This window comes from Stenella coeruleoalba (assembly GCF_951394435.1).
Source record: "Stenella coeruleoalba genome assembly, chromosome: 15".
In the NCBI taxonomy this organism is placed as follows: domain Eukaryota; kingdom Metazoa; phylum Chordata; class Mammalia; order Artiodactyla; family Delphinidae; genus Stenella; species Stenella coeruleoalba.
The window spans coordinates 15,659,271-15,683,194 of NC_137161.1; the positions used below are offsets into that span (position 1 = coordinate 15,659,271).

General features: G+C 50.4%; 1 protein-coding gene across 9 annotated transcripts in view; it reads left to right on the top strand.

The window, feature by feature from the left end:
• ADA (adenosine deaminase) overlaps nucleotides 1-23,924 on the top strand; it is a gene marked incomplete at its 3' end in the record, with an annotated part of 107,447 nt that overhangs the window by 67,642 nt on the left and 15,881 nt on the right. For 2 of the 9 annotated variants that reach the window (XM_079943932.1, XM_079943931.1), the window contains exon 1: nucleotides 12,177-12,317. The exons of 3 other annotated variants lie outside the window; for them this stretch is intronic. In XM_079943932.1, the coding sequence (XP_079800058.1) occupies nucleotides 12,285-12,317 (33 nt within the window). In that variant the 5' untranslated portion in view covers nucleotides 12,177-12,284. Of the gene's footprint in view, nucleotides 1-12,174; nucleotides 12,318-19,240; nucleotides 19,259-23,924 lie in introns of those variants that run through there. 4 more of the 9 variants (XM_079943930.1, XM_079943933.1, XM_079943929.1 and 1 more) reach the window with 4 other exon arrangements.

Below are 23,924 nucleotides of genomic sequence, written 5' to 3' on the forward strand. Positions count from 1 at the left end.
ATGCTGGGACACTGACTGTCCCAAGGCAGTCACCCCTGGCTCACCACAGTGGCCACTGGGGGACAAGGGGTAATGCATCTACTGTGTGCCAGGCACCAAGCTCAGCTTTGCTACCTGCTTCTCTTGTTTCCCCGATGCCCTGAAAAATAGGTACTACCATCCCCATTTCACGGAGGTGGAGACTGAGGCTCAGCCAGGACAAACCACTTACTTGAGCCCACCCATATGGTAAAGCTTGGAGGGGATATTCCAATCAGGGCTCCTGGCTCTGCTTACTGCTCTCCCTATCAGTCCTTAACCTAGAATTCCCCCCAGGAAGTCATTTTTTCCTGTTAAGGAATGCTCCTCTGTTAAAATGTAGTACAATGGCAAATGAGTCTAAAATTACATTTTAAAAATTGAACACTATTTTCTACCCAGGGGTAAAAACAACCGTGAGCTCCTCAAGGGAGGGAATGGGTTTTTTTTCGCTGTTGTTGTTCTTGTATCCTCACTGCCTATCACAAGGTCTGGCATGGAGTAGGATTTCAACAGACGTTTGTTGAATGACTGTGTGAACGTGTGAGTGAGTAAATGAAAACAGCCATCTCACCAATCACTGGCCCATCCCTGTAGAAGCATAGCTCATTTGGGCAAGATGAGACCCTCTAACCTAGTGGTCACAGACATAGCATGTGGGCTATACAGTTCATAAGAAGGCTTTGTTTAATCCACATAATATCTTTAAAATTTTTTAAATTACTTGTCAATATTTAAAAATTAGGTTTCACATAAAATCTAGATTGTCACCTTGTGGCAGAGACTTTCACCAAAAGTCTACCTTTCTCCAAACCCATACCCTGTTCTTCCCTGCACAGAGCAAGACTCTGTTTCCCAGCCTCCCTTGCGGTTACGATGATCATGTGATTACATTCTAGCCAGTGGAATGTGGGCAGAAGTAATATGTAGCACTTCGTGCCCAGTTCCTAAAACCTCCCTCCCAATCCTCCACACTCTTTTCTGGGTCTGTGGGGCAGGTGCAGAAGATCCAGGGGAGACTCCTAGGCCTTAGGAGATGGCAGAGCCAAAGATGAAAGGAACGGGGCTCATCCATGGCCGTGTGGAGCCTCCACATTGGACTATGGTGGGAACAGGAAACACATCTTTACAATGTTAAGGCCATGTGCTTTGGGATTTTTTGTTACAGCAGCCTATCCTGACTAATACATCTTCTCTTGAAAACTCCCAAATCTGGCAACACAGGGCTTACTTTTCTACGTGACAATGATGAGCTGGACTTTTGTAGCTGTTGTGCGCTTCAGCCTAGCTGGCGTTTTCTAGCTCACCTGATCCCTGCTCTCAGTCTGCCTGGCTTCCAGAGCTATTTGATTTTGCAGCTTCTGCTCAAATTCAATCTCTCTCTCAAACATATGGGGAAATTGAGGCACAGAGGGGACAGGGGGCCAGCTTCAGGTCACAGTATGTTGGGGATAGAGCTGAAACTTGGACTGAAGTCTCCTAATTCCTACTCCAGTCTTCTTCCTTGGGATCTTTCTTAGGAAGTGACAAAAGAGGGAGCTGTTCCAAGTCTAAGGCCCTTTTGGGGTGGAAGGGGAGTTAGGTGGCCAAGACGGAGAGGGGGCACCCCAGATGGTGGAGGGGGTGAAAAGAGGAAGGGAAACCCTGACTCCCCTGTGACTCCAGTTGGCATAAGGCTTAGAAATGCCCGACAGGCAGTGAGGAGCTGGGTCTGCAGGTCTGGTTCAGAAGCCTGACTCTAATCGTCCCCGTCCCTCTCCCTCTAGGGAAAGGGCCTGTGTCCTTGGTTGCCTGAGCTCCACTGACAAGAAGCAGGAACGAATTCTCCCTCCCAGACAGTCAAATCCCGAAAGAAATGAATCTGCAAATTAACATCCCATGTTGAGGTAGCTGTGCCAGGAATGTCCAGGTGGTGAGGGCTGGGAGGGAACCCTGTGAGGTGTGGACAGAGCCATCCCGGTGAGCCCTCTCTCTCTCTCTTTTTTTTTGTTTTTTGCTGTACGCGGGCCTCTCACTGTTGTGGCCTCTTCCTTTGCGGAGCACAGGCTCTGGACGCGCAGGCTCAGCGGCCATGGCCGGTGAGCCCTTTCTTAGTGGCTGGGCTGGGCTGGGGCTTCGCCTCCCCCTCAGTCACTCTAATTCCCCAATACCTTGAGCACCTGTCAAACATACGTTTTCTGGAGGGCTCGGAGAAAACGCACCTCACCTGAGGAAACTTCCCGGCATCCCTTCCCACGCTTTCCTGCAAGGGAGGCAGCATCTGCCGTGGAGACGATTGTGGATGCCCAGGGGCGGCTGAGAAGCCGCAGATCCTTCTTGGGCTCCACGATCTCGCCTACCTAGACCAGACTCCCGCCTGGATCCCACGGCAGCTTTGCCAGAAGCATCGTTTGCTCATACCTTCTCCAAGGCTTACCCTCCCCTCCTCCACTGAGGGCCAGCTGTCTTCCCCAGCTCGGACTGGGAAAGGCTCTTGGAGACTTGAATTTGCATCCAACACTCCCCCTCCACTGCCGTTATATTGAAAGGAACAGAGAGAAATCACTAAGTTGAGGGCCCGGGTAGAGAAAGAAGAAAAAAGAGAGTCCCCTCTGTCTGTGAAGTGTGTTCAGAGCTGTTGATGCAGAAAGGCTTTGCTTGAAAACTCCATGAACCCAAAAGAGCCTTGGGCACAAAAGCTCTGAGCTGCTCTCAAGAAGTGATTACATAGCAGTTACACCGGATGTGCATTAAACACTAATAACACAAACGCTTACAGAGGCCTACAATACCTTACTCAACTTTCTGGTGGGAGACAGAAAGTCTGAGCAAAATAATTTTAGCACCCAAACTCATTTGGTGGCAAAAACCCAACCTGATCAGTTGTATGAATATGCATACGTTATTCTCTGCAGAGATATTAATGTGTTTAATTATGGTATGCTAACCCAGACCCTCAACTAATAGCTTTTTTTTAAGTTTTTTATTTTATATTGGGGTATAGTTGATTTACAATGTTGTGTTAGTTTCAGGTTATACAGCAACATTGTTCAGTTATACATATACATATGTCCATTCTTTTTCAGATTCTTTTCCCATATAGGTTATTACAGAATACTGAGTAGAGATCCCTGTGCTGTATAGTAGGTCCTTGTTGGTTGTCTATTTTATATATAGTAGTGTGTATATATTAATCCCAAACTCCTAATTTCATCCCCCCACCGCTAGTGTCTCTCTATAACATATGGCATGTGCTTTCAAAAACCCCCAAACTCCCCAAATCCCAAAATGCATGAGGGCCCTGAGACATTGGTGTTTTAGATAAGGAATTGGGGCACTTATACATTCTAAGTGCTTTACATCCATTAACCCACTTAATCCTTGCAATAACCCTATGGGGTAGAACTTAAGATTCTTCTTCCCATTTTATAGATGAGCAAACCGAGGCAGAGAGAGGTGAAGTGACTTGCTTCACAGCTGCTGTTGGAGCTGGCGTTTGGACCCAGGCATCCCAGTTCTAGAACTCTCTGAACCACTCCACCATCTGCCTTGCTAGGCAAGGTGGGGGTGGGGTGGGTGGGAAACAGAAAATAACCATTTTAAGCCTCATGTGCAACAAGTACACACCCAGGAGGGCATACAAGGAGCAAACCTGCTGCCGCAGGTGTTCTTGATGGTAACCCAGCCATCCAGGTTGCCCTGGTACTGTCCTGGATTCGGCACTGGAACTCCTGCATCCTAGAAAACTCATCAGGCCCATCCAGCTGGGACGGATGCTCACCCTAGTTCTTGGGGACCATGTGCCTCTTCTCTTATGAGTATTGTGAGCATCAGGACCCACTGAGGGGGATTCTGGGGTCTGGGGATGCGTATTGTTCATACAACATGGCTTCTGAACCCAAACAAGGATCTCCTGTGGGCACTTAAGCAAGACATGGGGAGGAAACCCTGGAGGACGTGCCAGCTGTGTCAGATTCACCCAGCAGCAGTGTGTCTCCACCTCGGCACCTTCCTAAGGGGTTTACAAGAACGAGGGCACTCTATCAGGTTTTCCCTGTGAGTGCTGACTTTGGACTCCATTGTAAACACAGGGGGGATATACCCTTGGGAGGAGATTTACTCTGATGTTCCAATTTAGAAATGACTGGCTTACACCCCCAGCTTTGAATTTTAACTCATTAAAGCCCACCCCGACTTCTCAGGAATGAGCCACACCAGAGACTCATAGCCACCTGCCACGGGCTTGCCCAGTCCTAAGTGCAAAGAAGAAAGAGGCAAGACCCCTGCCCTTGAGAAGCAGGTCTGGGCACATAGAGGCAGGAGATAAGCGTACCCCGACTCAGAGGAGGAGAAAGAGAGCCCCATGTGCTGAGGGTCCCGCGGGCTCCTGGAGCTGGTGAGGAAGAAGGGGGGCTGGCGTGGGAATGCTATACAATCCTTCTACTGCTGAGGGCTGCCCGAGTGAAGGATGCAGGCTGGAGGCTGCCAGTTAAACGTGGCAGACTGAACAGATAGATTTACCTTCACTGTTCTCTGGAGTTCCAGTATGAGGACATAAAGGCATTAAAAAAAAAATGCACACCTGTCCGCTGGAACAAAGAGACCATGTGAGAAGATGACAGCAGATAAGAGGAGTCAACCACATTCTGGAAGCTGGAAAGCAGATGGTGAGTGGGGACTGACTTAAGAAACCCGAGAGGTTGAAACCTGACAATTCAGGGGGAGCCATCAGGACACAAGACAATTTAAGATCTTCAGAAAGTCTCAGGGGTCGGAGGGACCGGGAATCTCCAAAGGCCGAGTACAGAGCAGAATTAAAACCAGAAAGGCTGGTGGGTAACCATCTGTGGGACAACTGGATTTCTTCTACCCCAGCTGGCACAGGCAGGGCATGACCCTTCCTCACCGGAGCAGGAGGCTCCCTCTCGGGAGAGGCTGGACCATGATGATCTGAGAGAATGTACAGCAAGGCTCAGCACAGGGCCGGGAATCTAGCAGGTCCTTGGTAAGTTGCTGCTGTCATTATTCTATTCAGCTGGCCTCGTTTTGTCTTGTTCTCTAATTTTCTTTTGGTCGGAAAGAGACTCAAAGACATGAGGCAGAAAGGTGAAGTGGGCGGCAGAGGCTAGCTGCCTGGTAACACCCCCTCCAGCTAGCCACATGCCCTCGTCACACACTAGGCTATTTGCCTTCTAATATCTACTACCTTCTTTTTCTTTAGTAACAGAATCTCCCTTTTTAGATAGCTACCTTGCCCCCTAGCTCCAAGGCATTTTCCAGTCTCTTTTGCAATTAGGTGTGGCCATGTGACTATATAAATAGTAGTGTTGTGAGCAAGTCAGGAAGTATCTTTATAAGAGAAATGGTCTTCCTCCACTCTGCTCTCTGGGCTGCAGATGTGATGGCCAGTGCTCCAGCAGCCATACTGCACAATGAGGAAAGGGGCCACTTGCTAGGGATGGCAGAAAGAGAGATGGAAGGAACCATCTTCATGGAGTTGCCATACCAGCCTGCACTGCCAGCCTTTGGACTTCTTTCACAGGACAGAGAAATAGACTTCTTTCTTGTTTTGGCTACTATTATTCTAGGACTTTCTGTTGTGTGCATCTGATTCTGATCCTGTAAGCTTAAGTTGGGGGCAACCCCTCCCTTGTTGTCCTCTTTCCTATTCAGAGATCCTAGAAGATGAGAATCAGCAGAGACCTTAGCTGTTATGGAGTCCACAGGGCCAGGGGCAAAATCTGGCCCACAGATGTTTTCTTTAGCTCATACAAAGTTTTTAAAATCAGGAGCTATTTGAACACATTTTGAACATTAAAATGGCAATATCTGGCTTTTCTTGAATAATTGGAGGATCTGGCAACACTGAATTCATTCAGCACGGCAGGATTTAGTTGGAGCATCTGCTCCCTCATTGAGCAATCCCCACTTCTATTGCTAATATATATATATATAAAATTTCTATAATATCTATAAGGTATATATATAATATAAAATATCTATAAGGCATATATTATATAATATGTAAGGTATATATTACATATATAATATTTTATAGATACACATAATCCTATATTATATATAAATCATATATAATCATATATATATAATCCTATGAGCTAGTTTTATATATATATATATATATATACACACACGCACACACACACACACGTTATCCTATATGCTAGATATGTATATGGGTTACCCTATGAGCTAGGTATGTTATATATATATATATATACACACTACCCTATGAGCTCGGTATGTAAATGTGTGTCCCCACGCAACAGATGAGGAATTTGAGGCTCAGAGAAGACTTGCCTGGGTCACAGGTCACAAGGCTGGAAGCAGCGGAGCCAGTCTGCATTCCATGCTGGCTCTGTCAGCCTTTGAGTTTGCAACCCTTGACGTCCCAACCCCTTGCTCAGAGTTTCTCAGAGGAAGACAACAGAGCCAAAGAGGAAGAAATGCTTAATGACCCTCTTGTCATATTGTATCAAACCAGTGGCACTGGCCCCCCTGCTGCACTGCAACTTGGGAATGGGACTTTCCTCTCCATATCCTGTGACTGGCACAGAGCCAGCTGGGGAACTATGTGCTCAACAAATGAGGTAACCCACTCTCAGTCACACAGAGCCAGATGCGGAGCTGGGATGCAAACCCAGGGCTCCTGCCTGCCCGCCCAGGGCTCTTCCAGACCTGGTTGCCGCCCAACCTATCCTGTTTTCTTCAGATGCTGACAGAGGTCAAGAGCACAGGCTGAGGTCTAGCGTATTTACACTCAAACTCCAGCTTCACGTCTCACCACTTTGAGCCTCAGTTTCTGCACCAGGGAACAGAGCTAATCACTTACCTCATGGGGCCGCTGGGAGAATTTGATGAGATCACGCACATACCTTCTTGCGATAACCAGCACCTAATAGATACTCAATGAATAGGAGCTATTATTGTGATACATATTTTGTATGAGTGTGTGGGGTTAAGAGGGATTAATTTGCCTATGTCTTGAAATCCTTTCCCTTATGCTTTGACTTGCCCTCCGTTAACCCAAGGCAGCCTGAGCCCTTCATAGGACTGGACACAAGGTCACGCTCAGGCGAGGGCTTCCCATATATCTCAGGAGCTTGTGAACAATGATCTGAATTGTCTACTCACCTTCCATCATTCCACCAACATATAACGAGCTCCTACTCTCCAGCAGGCCCTGGGTCAGGGCTGGAGATGTAGGAGAAGTTGAATGTGTCCTGCCTTTGAAGACTATCTACCTGGCTGGTGAGGTTAGACAAGGTCCCATGACTCTGATACATGGAAGATGATGACAAGTCTTATGGGAAGGGGAGCAAAAGGGCTACCTTCAGGAAGAGGCATTCCCACTCCAGCAGAGACTGCTAGATGCTCATCCACATCCGGGCTCTCCGCTCCTTCCCAGCCTGGACTACTACATTTCCCAGCATCTCCTGCAATTCAGTGTGGCCACATGACCCGGTTGTGGCGATTGAATGTGGACTGAAGAGTTGTGTGCTACTTCTGAGCCTGGCCCCTCAAAAGCCCCAACACTGCTTAATACTCTCTTCCCCCTCTGAATGGCTGGAATAAAGATGACCCCCAGGGTAACCTTGAGACCCACGTGTTGTAGATTCAGAAGGACTGAGTGGAGAGTTTCTGCCCGCCCAGAATTGTTACATGAACAAGAACTCTACTTCTAGCCTATTTGCCAGGTATTTGTAACAGTCTGTGTGTTACAGTAACTACCGTTACCCTAATACATCTGCCTTGAAAGTCAGATTTTTTTTCATTATGTAACTTTTCCCCTTCACAACTTTAACAGTTATATTTAGTGCTGTAGTACTAAGTTACCAATGTTATTGTCACAACTTAATTCTTTAACTGGAGATTATACTCCTGACCAGGATTGTTTCGATTGGGATATTCTTATTCATTAGTTCTGTGGGGTTCTTTTTGTTTGTTTTTTGTTGGTTGTTGTTGTTGTTGACTGGAATTAGATCTTAAACTAGATTTTTCAGGAAGGTTATGTGAGAGTGACAATTCCTGCGTGTTTGAAAATAGATCTCGCTTCTCTTCACACAGGAGTGATGTACTTTGTGGATAATGAATCTGGGGGTGGGTATCTCTCCATCCCTCCTCCAACTCTGTAGACATTGGCCCACTGTGTACTGACGTGGAGAAATTCAAGGCCAGCCTGTATCACTGAGGGTCCCAGCAGGAACCAGGCGACACATTCAAACTGAGTCATCGAGGAGAGTTTAATAAAGGGATTATTTACATTCAGTTATAAAATGAATAAAGTCTGAGGATCTAATGTATAATATGGTGGCTATAGTTGATAACATTATTGTGTAATTGACGCTTGCTAATAGAACTTAAATGTTCTCACATGCAAAAAGGTAAATATGTGAGGCGATGGATGCATTCATTAACTTAATGGGGAAAAATCCTTTCAAAATGGATACGTATATCAAATCATCCCATCATACACTTTAATCTTACTATTTTATTTGTCAATTATACCTTGGTAAAGCTGAAAAAATACTAAATTTGTATAATTTACAAATTATTTATTTACAAAGAGGTAGGTAGGTGTAGCTGTCAGGGCACTGCCCATATGTCCTCAGCAATGACCTCTACGTGGCAACAGCTGCTTCCTACTAATACCTGAGTCAGCATCTCTCTCTCTCTCTCTCTCTCTCTCTCTCTCTCTCTCTCTCTCTCTCTCTCTCTCCTGCAGGTGTTTTCTAACTGTGCAAGTAAGCTTAGCCACTGTGTTGAGCAACCTAGAAACTCCAGGAACGTAACATCCTGGAGCAGCCCTCCAACAACGACAGTCGACAGTGGGTGGACAAACCTGGCAGCCTCCTCGCTCCTCAGTTGGATTAGCTCTGGGACACATTCTTCGTTCATCTCCGAGTTCCCCTGAGGGACTGAGCTCCAGTTGTCCTGTCTGGTAAGCTGTCTGGATGTATTAGCTTCTCTCACGTCCTGTCTCACTTCTGCCCTCCCCTTCCCATGTTTCCTGGGATCTTTTTCCCAAATAAACTACTTGTGCTCAAATCTTTATCTCAAGCTGTGCTTTTGGGGGGACCCTAACCCAGAGAGCAGAGTTTAGGGAAAGCAATGAAGGCTAGTGCAGTAGCCCGAGGGGCAGGAGGGAACCTGGAGAGGGAATGGTGTGGAGAGGGCCGGCTGTTGGGAGCCTTGACCTTGGTAGAGAGACACAGTTGACCCAGTGACTGTGGGGGGAGAGAGGGAATAAACATCCTGACTCCTCCCTCCTCCCACCTTCCGATCTCCTGCTGGTGCCCCCTATCAACCAAACCCCACCAGAAGTCAGAGAGCAAGCGAGCCTATTGGTGTTTCCATAGTGGTCAGGCTGCCTGGCACAGCAGTAGCGAGAAGGGCAGAAAGTGCATCTGGAGGGTCAAACAGAAGATGCGCAGCACACAGCCTGATTTTTTTCCTTTGCATTTGACTTGCTTGGAAAGCATAATCTCGATAGTCCAGGATCTGGGAGAAGGCTTTTCCAGGTGCCAGGATGGAGTAAACTAAGGGGCAGGGACTGGAGGGGCTGGGGTGTGCTGGAGCCAGCAGTTGTTATCTACGGCTGCCTAACAATCCACCCCAAGACTTAGTGGCTCCGAGTAACAGCCAGTTATTAGATATGCAGCTGTGTAGGTCAGGACTTTGGGCTGGGCTCAGCTGGGTAATTCTTCTGCTCCACATATTCAGCTGGCAGCTGTCCTGGTCTGGAGGGTCCAACATGGCTCCACTAGTGTGTTTGGTTTCTTGGTGGAGATGCTGGAAAGGCTGGTGGACTGAAATGACTATACCTGGGTTCTCTTAGTGTGATGATCTCAACATACTTGGATTTCCTACACAGTGACTCTGGGTTCCCAGAAAGAATGTTCAAGAGGTCCCAGTGGCAGCTGCAAGACTTCTTGTGACCTAGGCTCAAAGTCCAGGAACGTCACCTCCACCACATTCTATCAAACAAGTCACTCAGTCCAGCCCAGGTACAAAAGGAGGAAAATTAGACTCCATCGGGCAATGGGAGGACTAGCAAAGAACCGTGTCACTTTTCACCAACCAGCAAGTCATCCAGGTTGACTAGTGTTTGGGGAATGTGCTGGGAAGTGATGTTGGAGAGGGTCCGGAATGTCATGACAGGGGCTGGGGAGACAGTAGTAAGGAGGAGAGTGAAGGTTCTGGAGTCAGATTCTAATTCAAATCCCAGCTCTGCCATGTATAACACATGTGCCAAGCAGGCTGTCCTTTCTCTGAGCCTCAGAGTTCTCATCTGTCAAGTGGGACCCATTCCTACCTCACAGGATGCTGTAGAGATTAAATGGGATGAAGTGCTTCCCTGAGAACCTGGCCCCAAGTATGTCTCAGTAAACAGGGACCATTATCATGTACCCTGAGTGACATGGGGAGCCAGGAAAGGATCTTACAGAAAACCCCTCTGGCTTCGATAATGTATCCGAAGGATCATTTTTGACCCACTCTCACCCTTACTCTCACACAACCCGACACAAGCCCAGATGATTTTACACCCTAAAGGTAGCTTGCATCTGATTTTCCCCATGTCCCCCACTGTCATGGGCATCTCCACCCAGACCCTGCAGTTGCCTCCTTCCTGCTCTCCCACGCATCCTCTGGCCCCTCTGCAATGCCTTCCCCTCAGAGCAGCAAGCCCAGGCTTCATCTCCAGCTGCACACAAACCACATGGGGGATGGTGTTCAAGTACGGACTCCGGTTCAAAAGGGCTGGGATGGGGTCTGAGAGTCTGTGGTTGACGATTTCAGGACCACACTTGGAGTAGCTGCTGGAGAATGTTTTTCCCAAACAAAAGTTTAACCTCATCTTGCCTCCACCTACAACCCTCCATTGATTTTCCAGTGCTCTCAGGGGAAAGACCAAATCCTCATCGCATCCCACAGGCCCCATGTGATCTGGTTCTTGCCTGACTCTCTGGCCCCTTGCCCTCCACTCTCCCACTCCCTCTTTCCCCCTTATTTATTATTAATGTATTTATTCTATAATGAAATGAAATAGCAGCACCATCCCACCCAAGTACTGGAACACCACCAATAACCTGAATGTACCTGTGTGCAGCCCCCGCCCCCTCCTCTCCCCCACCCATTCCCCTGAGATAACCATTCTTCTCAAATTTGTGTTTATCTTTCCTTTGCTTAAAATTTTTTTTCTACGGATGCATGTTTGTCTAAACATGCATATTTTTGGTTTCGCTTTTATTATACATTCGAAAAGTTGCACCATAGAGTATGTAGTTTTCTGCAACTTATTCTTTTATTCAACATTGTTTGTGAGATAGATGTGTCGTTGTCTGCTGAAGTTCATTCAGTTTTACTGCAGTATAATATCCCATGGTGTGAATATTCCAGTTTATTTGCCCACCGGCCTGTGGATGGGCATCTGGGTGTTTCCAATGTTCTTGCTATCAGGAACAGCGCCGGTGGGAACATTCTTGCAGGCTCTCTCCGGCTGCACTGTGGGCCGGTTTTTCAAGGGAAAATGCCTAGGAGGGGATTCGCCGTGTGCCCCCTCCTCTCTTTTCATTCCCCAGCTCCCTGGGATCTCTCACACAGAATGCCCTCTCCACCTCGGCTTCCCTCTTCCACTCCACCTGCACCCACCCCGACCCCCCTCACCTGGTAAACTCCGTGTTCTCAGAGAAGCCTTCCCCCACCTGCAGGCCACAGCTGGCCCCCATTAAAGCTTCCTGATTATACATTTACGTTGTGTGATTCTGCGATGAGCGTATGTCTCGCCCGGTAGAGTGCGAGCCCCACGAGGTTTGTGAAGCGCACCGGTTCCCAGCTTCCAGCTCGGGCCTGGCACCCTGCAGGCGCCCAGGCAGTAGCGTGACCGTGCCGGAGGGACCGGGCGGGAGGCAGAGCCCGGCCAGGCGGCTGCAGCCTGAGCCCACAGGTGCCTCCAACCCGGCGTCCCGGGCTAGCGATTGGGGGCGGGCCGCGGCCCCGAGGTGGCTCGGGTACGTCCCCACCGCCCTGCAGGAGTTCCAGGAAAGGCGCCGCGCGGGTCTGTTGGCCAGAGCGGGGCGCCGGCAAGGGGGCGGGGGCGGGGGCGGGGCCCGGGGCAGGCGTGGGTGGGTGGAGCCGGGCCCTATTAAGAAGAGCTTGGCGGGCCGCGATCACTGCAGGCCCCCGGGAAAGCAGACCGGCCATCGACCCAGCGGGACCACAGATCTTCGGCGGAGGGAGCAGCGCCGGGGTGCACGCTTGGCACCATGGCCCAGACGCCAGCTTTCGACAAGCCCAAAGTGAGCGCGGGCGGGGGCTCGGGTTCCGGGGTTCGGCGTCCGGGTCCTTGTCTGGCTGGAGGGCTTAGGGGCATCCACGGCCGGGGAGCAAACGGGGCCCCTGCAGGCGCTTTCTTCCCTCAGCTCAGGCCCTCGCCCGCCTCCAGGCCGTTTAATGAGAGGCAAAGAGACAGGAAGAGTCCTGAATCCGGAGGCGCCCCTTGATGGCTTCCAAGTTCTGCTTCTGCCTCTGATTTGACCCATCTGGGTCTCAGTTTCACTATCTGTCAGATGGGCGTCCTAGCACCGCCGGCGCTGAGCAGCCTAGGCAGGTGGCTTAAGCTCTCTGAACCTCAGCTGTAAAATGGGGCCCGGTTTCTACACCTATAGGCACCTAGTGTTGTGGACAACACACACTGAGTGCTGGGTGAACGGAAACAGCTTCATACTCCAACACTGCGACGGCTTTTGAGTGCCAAGGAGCCTAGGTTTGTGGATGTGCCCGTGAGAGCAGTGGGCCATGCCAGAGCCAGGAGGGAGGGGAGCAGGGCACCCCTCTCTACACACTAGAGGGGCTGGGTGGGCCTTGGGCCCCGTAGGGTTCACTTGGGGCCAAGCCACGGCCACTAGCCCCAGGGGATAACCCCCTTGTCCCTCCTCCCACCAGCTTGGGTGGGAGGGAATGGTGGGTTCAGGGAGGGTCTGGGCCCACTTAATGGGCTTTGGAGCACTGAGATTCAGTCCAAGGAAGGCAGGGGCCCAGGAGTCTGTTCAGCAGGGTGAATCAGCTAGTAGGGCTGAGACTGCTGGGGGTGGGTTAGGGGAAGGAGTGAGCTGCAATCAGCTTCAATTTACCTCTCTGAGAAACAGGTGTGAGTGATGACGGCAGATATCATTGGAAAAGCATTGGTGAGAATCCGTGGGGAGGTGGGGAAGCTGAGGGGGGGCTCTGAGGAGGTGAGGCCTGGCCCCCACTTCTGATGCCCCTACCAGAGGGCAAATGCTCGCTACTCCCTGCCAGACGTCGCAGGCACTGGGGCTGAGCTCCTGCATCCCCCATGCCTCCTTCACAGCTCGTCTGGATGCCCTATGCCCCATCATTAGTTCTTCTTTCCTTTGAAGGCTTTTTTTTTCTTTCCCTGGCCACACCCGCGCGGCTTGCGGGATCTTAGTGAAAGCACGGAGACCAAATGACTGGATGGCCATGGAATCCCCTTTTTTCCTTTTTTTTTTTTTTTGTTGGGCTTGGGCTGGGGGATCATCTGCCCTTGGGCTGGGGGATCATCTTACCCTGATATGAATCCCAAGGCAGTAGACACTCCTTGACAGGGAGTGAAATAGGGGTTATGGAGAGAAATAATAGGCAACCCTTCTGTGGAACTTGCTATATGCACCAACTCAGTCTTTGCAACACTTTTACAACAGGCCTATGAGGGAGGGACTATTATTATCATGCCCATTTTTTTGGCCTCACCCTATCCTCTCTGCTTCAAGCTGGCAGGTCATTTCCCCTCTCTAGGCCTCAGTTTCTACACCTGGGAAATGGGCTCCACCTGCCATGGGGGTGTCCAAAGGTTAAAAGGCAATGCTTGGGAGGGAAGGTAGAGTGTCAACCACTATGTATGTGACATGTCCTACATTTTATATTATTGTGAGGAGGGAACGTGCCTGAGCTGGCCAGCAAAGCCAGGAGTGTGAATCTCAGAGCCAGTTCCCTGCCTTCCCATGGGTGGAGTAGCCAGTAATGAGAACCAGTAGTATTAACAGCTGGAGGTTATGCAGTTGAATTATTGCTCTGTGCCAGGCACCATTCTGAATACATTAACCTTCATTAATTCATTTGATCCTAGCAATGACTCTGGGAGGTAGCTGGTGTCATCGCATGTTATAGATGATCAGAGAGGAACAGATTAACTAGGCCTACGATCACACAGCTAGGATGTGGCCAAGCTGGGGTTTGAGCCCAGGGTGGTCTGGCTTCAAAAATCCCATGCCCTAGCCAGCCTTCTTGAACTGCCTCTGCAGAAGCCTTTGGGGGTGGTGGTTCCAGTGCCCCAGGTGTGGGTCTTTCTGGGACAGGAGCCTCTGCTGGGCTCTTGGGCTTCTCATACCTACCACCAGGTGAGTCTCAGGACTGGCCAACTTTGAGAAGGCAGAGCAAGGCAGTGTTTTCCAAATTTTAATGTATAGTCACATCACCTGACGTTTGTCAACGTTCAGACTCTGAATCAGGAGATCTGGGATGGGGTCTGAGATGCTGTGCTCCTCACAAGCTCCCAGGAGATGCTAGTGCTGCTGGGCCGTGGACCACGCTTTGAGTAGCAAAATCCCAGGCAGCTGCCTATCTGCTCTGATTATGTTATTTCAACAAGTAGCTTCCTGAACACAAAGGGGGGTGGAGGGGTGGCCCTTATCAGTCTGTTTCCACATGAGGCAAGGCTGGAAAATCCCATGGCCCTCAGGAGTTCAGTGTCGCGAGAGCAACGCTGATCACATGCCTGTCATTGTAAGAACAGTAACAATGCTGCCATTTGAGTGTTTGTGGGTACCAGGCACCTTCAGTGATTTATCTCACAGAATCCTCTGGACAACTCAACAAGGCAGATGTTTACGTCCCCATTTACAGATGATGAAATTAAGGCCTGAAAGGTGAAGTGGCTTGTCCAAGGCTACACAAAATCTGACAGCCTTGAAGCTGTAGGCTGGAGAGTGAGCTGGTCCCTTCCTAATGCAGAGAATTGAGCCTCAATGTCCAACATACTTTTCTTTCTCCTATTTGAATGTTTACTCCGTTTCAGGCACTGTTCTAACTGCTTTGCATATAATAACTCATTTAATGCTCACAACAGCCCTTTAAACTCCTATTATCTTCATATACATATAAGGAAACTGAGGCTCAGAGAGGGGAAGGAACTTGTTAAAGTCTCACAGCCAGAAAGCAGCAGAGTTAGACTTGGACCCAGACCTACCTAAGACTGAAGCAGATGCTGTTAAGCGCTTTGCTGATTTACACCCACTTTGTAAATTGGGGTGGCTGTGGGATTCGGATAGACTGAGCTTGGATCCTTGGATCCTTACCACTCAGCAGCTACAAGGGCCCAGGTGGACAATTCCCTGAGCCCCAGCTTCCTTCTCTGTAAAATAGGCTGACAAAGCCAAGGTCACAGTATTCTTGGGGGACATGGATGCTGGTTAGGGCTTGTGAAGCACCTGGCTGGTGCAGCAGGCCCTCGGGTGTGCATTTCCTCCCTGGGGCCCCCGGTGGGGGCCTGCGGTGGCCTCTCTCCACCTGCATATACCTCTCCCTCTCTCCCTCTCTCCCTCTCTCCCTCTCTCCCTCTCTCCCTCTCTCCCTCTCTCCCTCTCTCCCTCTCTCCCTCTCTCCCTCTCTCCCTCTCTCCCTCTCCCCCTCTCCCCCTCTCCCCCTCTCCCCCTCTCCCCCTCTCCCCCTCTCCCCCTCTCCCCCTCTCCCCCTCTCCCCCTCTCCCCCTCTCCCCCTCTCCCCCTCTCCCCCTCTCCCCCTCTCCCCCTCTCCCCCTCTCCCCCCTCCCCCCCTCTCCCCCCCTCTCCCCACCGCAAAGCCCACTGTGTTAGCACTGCTCTGGCTTTTGGTGCTTTTCTGTTACCAGAGCCACCTGTTAAAAGAAAAATGCCCCTGGCTGGGAAGAGCCTGCCGGCCTTACCAGTTACAACACCTGCCCGGGGCAGTTGGGAGGGAGGGGAAGAGTGAGATTGGGTTTCATTGAAGCCTTTTGTTTGACAGAGGAAGAAGCGAGGACCAGAGAAGGGAAGTGCAGTGTCTGTGGTCACACACCGAGGCAGGCCAGGCCAGCCAGCCTCCTGATTCCACATCTGACCTCAGGGTGGGCTTGACCTGGGTGGGAAGGGGCCCTGTGAGCTGGAAGAAGCTTGTCCGTCTGCCCTGTTGTCCTAGGGGGTGCCCCCTGGGCCAGGGAAGGGTAGGACTGTGGCCTGGTTTTGGACAGGGGAGAAGAGTAAGCCAGGGCGGCCAAGGTGAGGTTCAAGCCTACATTCACCCACAGTGTTGGGACCAGGCTCACCCACACTCCTTAGGGTTCTGAGGCTCCAGAGCGGCAAGCTGGGGGAAGAGACAGTCTCTGGGGGTCTTGAGTGAGTTGCTTCTCTGTGCCTCGGTTTCCCCATCTGTAAAACGGGAATCATATTTGTATCCACCCTACATGAAATGCCAAGTGCGGGCAGGGGGCAGGCCAACGCCAGCTGCTTCGATCAGCCTTGTCCCGCTTATTAATCACGTTTAGAGTTTACCAGTGCTGACTCAGCACCCACATGCAGGATGAACGCAGTGTGCTGTGGTGGTTATGACCTCCCGCTTTAGAGTCAGACAGCCTCCTGGTGTGGCACTCATTAGACTGTGCCCTAGGGCAAGTTCCTTAATCTGAGCCTCAGCCTTCTCGCTTAGAAAATGGGGGTAACCGTGCTAAGTTCCTAGAGGCTGCTGCCCAACAGGACGTCCCCCTGGCTGAGGACACGCCTTGCCTTGTGTGAAGCCCCTGGGGAAGCTCACAGAGGCAGCAGAGAGCTTGGTTGGGCCCTGAGTCAGCAGGAGGCACCGAGGGACTGCTGGGCCCCTTCTGCTCTGTACCTCGGAGCTATAGGAGCCCAGATGCGGCTGAGCCCAGAGGACTTGCCTGGAGGACGTGTGACTGAAACAATGTCAGACCTGGAGCTGCTCTGTCTCCTGGCTTCACCCCAAAAGTCAGCTGAGAGGCTGTGGTGGCATGAGGGCACTGACCTCCGGTTCTGCCCAGCTCCATGCCAAGAGCAGTGCTAAGAGGGGAAGTGGGCACCTGTGGCTCATCCAGGTTCTGACTGCAGTGCCCGGGTTCTGGGGGGTCAAGCAACCCTGGCTACTCTGCCCCATCTGGGTTCTCTGCCAGGCCCAAGGGGGTAGGTCAGCCCTTCCTTGCTGCAGGGAGAGGAGAAAACAATCACTTAGTCATTCAACACCCACTGAGCACTTCTTGCTAGGCGGGGCACTGTCCTAGGCCCTGAAGGCACAGCGTGATAGCACAAAGTCACCGCTTTAAAGAAACTAAGAGCTGGGGACAGGGGCATGGTAAGTAAGGAAACTGAGATAGTCAGTGGGATGAAAACAAAATGGGTGTGTTTGCAGGGGGTCTGGGGAGAAGCAGTGTGATTCAGGTGTGCCTTGAAGGTAGACAGCCCCTCCAGCTGTGAGCGGGAGTCAGATGTGGGAGCGTCTGGTCCTGGAGTCCAAGCCCTGGGTCCCCGTCCTGGCTCTGCCACTGACACCTTGGGGGACCTTGGCGAGTGCCGGTACCTCCCTGGGCCTTACCGGCCTGCCTAGCGTCTCCTGAGAGCAAGGACTCGGCATGTTTCCCCATGTCCCCACAGAGCCTGGCACCTGAAAGGGGCTTAGGAAATATTTTGTGGCGAGTGGGGATGCTTCCTGTTTAGACCTGGAGGATTTCCTGCAGTTCTGTCAGACGTTCGCTGTGAGTCAGGCCCATGGAGAGCGAATGCAGGGGAGGGGGGTGCTGAGTTCTCCTCCTGAGTGGTCAGGAGGCCGGGTGTAGGTCTGGTGCAAGCGCCAGGGAGGTCGTGTGGCAGCGCGCAGGACTTGGGTTAGAGGTGGAGGGACTTGGCTTCTAACCCAGCTCTGCCACTGTCGGTCTGGGTAACCCTGGGCAGGTCACGGAATTCCTCTGAGCTCAGCTTGGCAAGTCAATTCCCCATCTGCAACATGGAGCTGGTGTGTCCCTTGCCTAGGGGTGGAGACCAAATGAAATAAAGGGTCTGATACCAGTAAACAGCTATTTTTATTGCTGGATTATTTACATCTGAGGCTAGGCCTGCCGAGCAAGAAGAGCAGGAGCTCAAGGTTCAAACCTGGGTACAAATCCTAACTCCACCACTGCCTCTGTGTCCTTGGATACTTTTCTGAGCCTCAGTTTCCTCATGTGGGAGTGAAGTCCCCACCTCACTGGTTGTAAGAATGAAATAAGATGATGCATGTAGAACATAAGAGATATTCAGTAAGTTGGAGGCCACTGCTGCTACTTCTTTTCTCTGCATGGGTCCAACGGAGCAGGGTCCCCGTCCACCTCTGAGCTGACAGATTTCTCCATGGGTAGTCTCAGTTTTCCAGAAAGTTCAGTGGGAGGCCTGCCTGAGCTTGGACCGCCTATGGAGGCAGCTCCTGGCCTCTGTTCCTCCCCTGAAACGTGTCTGGGCAGCTTCCCAGGAGGCCCTGAGGAGGCCTGGGACCTGTAGGGCACGGTGGGCAAGTGGCAGGCTCTGCTTTCCCTCCTGCCGGGCAGTCTAGTCTCCCGCAGCCCGGGGGCTTTCTGAGGCCTCCTTCCCTCTCACTGCTCAGCTCAGGCTCCCTGAGCACTTGCTGCGTCTGGTGCTGCAGCAAGTCTTCCCAGTGGTGGCTCATCTCCCACCTGGACCACTGTGTCAGCTCTCTGTCCTCTGTTCTGACTTCTCTTCAGCCTGCTTTCCACACAGCAACCAGAGAAAGCTTTTAAAAGGTGACTCCCCTGTGCAAAACCCTTCAGGGGATCGCCCTTTACTGTGAGATCTCCCTGCCCTCCACCCCCCTAACTTTCTCTCTGGCCTCATCTCTCACCACCTGATTCCGACACTTAGTGCCTGCATGTCCCTCTGCCTGTTCCCTCACCTTCCTGTTCCTTCCCCCTGGCTGATTCCTCCTCTATTTTCTTCTCACAGGGACCCTTCCCCCCAGCTTCTCAGGAACCATTTGTTGCCTCTTCCAGCTTCTGGTGGCCGCCGGTGTCCGTTGGCTTGTGGCCGCGTTGCTCTCATCTGCTGCTGTGGTCCCAGGGCTGCTTCCTCTTGCGTGTGTCTCTCAAAACTCTCTGCCTCCCTTATAAGGAGAAAGAGGACTGGGTGTAGGGCCCATCCAGATAAATCCAGGAAAAACTCCTCCTCTCAAGGTTTGTAATCCCACCTTTGCCCTCTGTGGAAGTATATGTTCTGGGGGTTAGGATGTGGACATCTTTCGCGGGACTTCCGTTCAGCCCTCTGCACGGACCCTGGTGAGGGGGTGACTCCTCCCTCTCGAAGTCTGATCGCCTTTTGCCTTTCTGCGCACCACACACTCCTGGTTTCCCTTCCGTCTCTCTGGCAGCTCTTCTCCAGGCTCACCCTCTTCTCTAAGCCACTGGGTGCTGGTGCTCGTCCGGCCTTTGTCCCATGCTCTTTCCTCGACGTTCCCTTCAGGGTGAGCTCATTCATAATCACAGCCTCAGTCATCTATATTCCCACTCCTATTTCCAGCCTGGACCTCTGAGAGCTCCAGACCTGCACAGCCACTGGGTCCGTCCACGCGCAGTTGGAGGTCGCAGGGGTGTCCCGACTTCACATAAGTGAGATCACACTAACCGTACTTCTGTCCCTGTGCCCTACCCGTCCTCTCCCCCTCAGCACCTGGTCCTCTTCCTGGGCTCTCTGTCTCAGAGCGTGGGAATCGCTACCCACCCAGGCCCAACCTGAAGCATCATCCTTGACATGGCTTCCTGTCCGCCTGCTTTGCCGTATCTGCCTTGCCACCCTGGTCCGGGGCACCATCATCGCTCATAAGCTTCACAAGACCACTTCTAACTGGTCTTTCTATGCTTTGTCCTTTTCAGCTTCAAACCCTGTCATGGCTTCTCTGTTGCTCTCAGGTTGGAACCCAATCCTCCCTGTGCCCCTGCAGCCTCTCCAGCTCCACAACCACTCACCTCTCTGAACCCATTTCAGTTCCTCTCGTCCACCACCTCCTCTCCCACTGCATGGCCTTCGCACATGCTGTTCCCTCTGCCTAGATGCTCTTCCAGCCTTCCTGCTCACCCCTGCCTTTGCCTACTTGGCTCCTCTTCGTCCTTCAGCTATTAGCTTAAGCGCTGCTTTCTCTGGGAAGCCATCGCTGGCCCTCTAGCTGGGCGAGTTCTTTTGTTTGTTACCTCTTTGGTAGGTCTGTGTCTGTCCCTCCCAGGAGTTGTCTTGGCTTGTGATTTTACGTTTACCAACGTGACATTTACTTAATGTCTCTCTCCCTTGCTGGACTGTAAGCCTCACGGGAGCAGGACTCTGTCACTTTAGTTTATCTCTCCATCCCCAGTGCACCCAGCAGGGCCTCAACGATTTGGTGAATGAGGGATTCTTAGTTACGCTTATTATGCTAAATGCTGTTGCTACGTGCTGAGTCCTGATCTAAGCACGCTACGTGCAGTCACGTGGTTAAGTCTCACGAAGCCCTGGGAGGAAGGCATGTCATCTTCCCCCCGGACAGATGAGAGCACCGAGACACTGAAAGCGAAGTAACTTTCTCCAGGTCACCCAGGAAGTGAGTGGAGGAGCTGGGATTGCAGCTCTAACCACAGCACTACCCCATCTCTCTGGCTGGATCCTCGCCATGGCCCTGTGAAGGTTAAAGATAAGAAAACAGAGGCTCAGAAAGGTGGAGTCACCTGTCCAAGGTCAAACAGCTGGTTGGCAGTTCCCTGCACTGGAAGCACTTTCTGAGAACCCGATAAACTTTTGGCAGTTTCATCAGGGAATCCAGCAGCTCCCTGGAGGCAGGGTCTGCGACAGAGCTGGTCCTTTGCTGCTGAGTGACTTGCGGAGAGATGTGATTACTTGGACGTCCTCCTGATAGGGAGGCTTGGCGGCCCCTCTCTGCTGGCCTCCCATGGGCCCCAGGCCGGATTTCCCCCACAGGAGGCAGCTCCCGTGGGTGCCTCCAGGATGCCCTGGGGCCAGTGGCTCCCTGGCTACTCCCTCTCCAGCCAAGGCAGCCACTTTCCTGTCCAGGCTCGCAAGTTCCAGAGAAGGCCCCACCCTGATAGAGATGTTTATTAAAATTTTTCTGGCTCTCTGCCTGGCTGGGGAAGAGTTTCTTCCACGACCTGGAACGGGGAGATGACAGCTGCTTTCCCAGTTTCCCAGCACCTGCTGTGCTTCTCTTAACAGCCTGCGGAAAGCACGCTGGCTGAGAGGCAGGGGCTGTCTTCCTGTGGGCTGACTCCCTGTCTTTTTCTTTTTTAACATCTTTATTGGAGTATAATTGCTTTACAACGTTGTGTTAGTTTCTGCTGTATAACAAGGTGAATCGGCTATATACATACATATATCCCCATATCCCCTCCCTCTTGCGTCTTCCTCCCACCCTCCTTATCCCACCCCTCTAGGTGGTCGCAAAGCACCGAGCTGATCTCCCTGTGCTATGCGGCTGCTTCCCACTAGCTATCTGTTTTACATTTGGTAGTGTATATATGTCCATGCCACTGTCTCACTTTGTCCCAGCTTACCCTTCCCCCTCCCCGTGTCCTCAAGTCCATTCTCTACATCAGCGTCTTTATTCCTGTCCTGCCCCTAGGTTCTTCAGAACCTTTTTTTTTTAGATTCCATATATATGTGTTAGCATATGGTATTTGTTTTTCTGACTTACTTCACTCTGTATGACAGACTCTAGGTCCATCCACCTCACTACAAATAACTCAGTTTTGTTTCTTTTTATGGTTGAGTAATATTCCATTGTATATATGTGCCACACCTTCTTTACCCATTCATCTGTTGATGGACACTTAGGTTGCTTCCATGTCCTGGCTACTGTAAATAGAGCTGCAGTGAACACTGTGGTACATGACTCTTTTTGAATTATGGTTTTCTCAGGGTATATGCCCAGTAGTGAGATTGCTGGGTCGTATGGTAGTTCTATTTTTAGTTTTTTAAGGAACCTCCATACTGTTCTCCATAGTGGCTGTATCAATTTACATTCCTACCAACAGTGCAAGAGGGTTTCATTTTCTTCACACCCTCTCCAGCATTTATTGTTTCTAGATTTTTTGATGATGGCCATTCTGACTGGTGTGAGGTGATAACTCATTGTAGTTTTGATTTGCATTTCTCTAATGATTAATGATGTTGAGCATTCTTTCATGTGTTTGTTGGCAGTCTGTATATCTTCTTTGGAGAAATGTCTGTTTAGGCCTTCTGCCCATTTTTGGATTGGGTTGTTTATTTTCTTGATATTGAGCTGCATGAGCTGTTTGTATATTTTGGAGATTAATCCTTTGTCAGTTGCTTCATTTGCAAATATTTTCTCCCATTCTGAGGGTTGTCTTTTCATCTTGTTTATGGTTTCCTTTGCTGTGCAAAGGATTTTAAGATTCATTAGGTCCCATTTGTTTATTTTTGTTTTTATTTCCATTACTCTAGGAGGTGGGTCAAAAAGAATCTTGCTGTGATTTATGTCATAGAGTGTCCTGCCTATGTTTTCCTCTAAGAGTTTGATAGTTTCTGGCCTTACATTTAGGTCTTTAATCAATTTTGAGCTTATTTTTGTGTATGGTGTTAGGGAGTGATCTAATCTCATACTTTTACACGTACCTGCCCAGTTTTCCCAGCACCACTTATTGAAGAGGCTGTACTTTCTCCACTGTACACTCCTGCTTCCTTTATCAAAGATAAGGTGACCATATGTGCATGGGTTTATCTCTGGGCTTTCTATCCTGTTCCATTGATCTATATTTCTGTTTTTGTGCCAGTACCATACTGTCTTGATTACTGTAGCTTTGTAGTATAGTCTGAAGTCAGGGAGCCTGATTCCTCCAGCTCCGTTTTTCTTTCTCAAGATTGCTTTGGATATTCGGGGTCTTTTGTGTTTCCATACAAATTGTGAAATTTTTTGTTCTAGTTCTGTGAAAAATGCCATTGGTAGTTTGATAGGGATTGCATTGAATCTGTAGATTGCTTTGGGTAATATAGTCATTTTCACAATGTTGATTCTTCCAATCCAAGAACATGGTATATCTCTCCATCTGTTTGTATCATCTTTAATTTCTTTCATCAGTGTCTTATAGTTTTCTGCATGCAGGTCTTTTGCCTCCTTAGGTAGGTCTATTCCTAGGTATTTTATTCTTTTTGTTGCAATGGTAAATGGGAGTGTTTCCTTAATTTCTCTTTCAGATTTTTCATCATTATACACTGTCTTTTTAAATCCTTAAACTCAGGCTTCCCTGGTGGCGCAGTGGTTGAGAGTCCGCCTTCCGATGCAGGGGACATGGGTTCGTGCCCCGGTCCGGGAGGATCCCACGTGCTGCGGAGCGGCTGGGCCCGTGAGCCATGGTCGCCGAGCCTGCGCGTCCGGAGCCTGTGCTCCACAACGGGAGAGGCCCCAGCAGTGAGAGGCCCACATACCGCAAAAATAAAAAAAAATAAAAAAAAATAAAAATCCTTAAACTCTTCTTGGACAGGGAGGCAATCTTTGCAGCTGTTTTCAGTTGAGGAAACTGAGGCTCAGAGAGATCAAGTGTCTTGTCTAAGATCACACAGCCAGAGAAGAGGCAGAGCTGGGCATCCAGCCTGATGAGCTCTCCCCAAAGTCCTTGTCCTTAAACTCTTGGCCTTGTGTATGGAGTATTGTCCATGGGGCTGAGCATGTAGGAGAGGATCACCAAGATGGCCAAGTATCTGGTGCCCTTTCTGGCGTCCTAGAAGGATCTTATTGTCAAATATTGATTCCTGATAAGCTATGTTTCATTTTCAGTAACACATGCTTTTGAAAATGGAGACTGATTTTTGAAATATGTTGTAGGTATTCACTAGTCCAGAAGG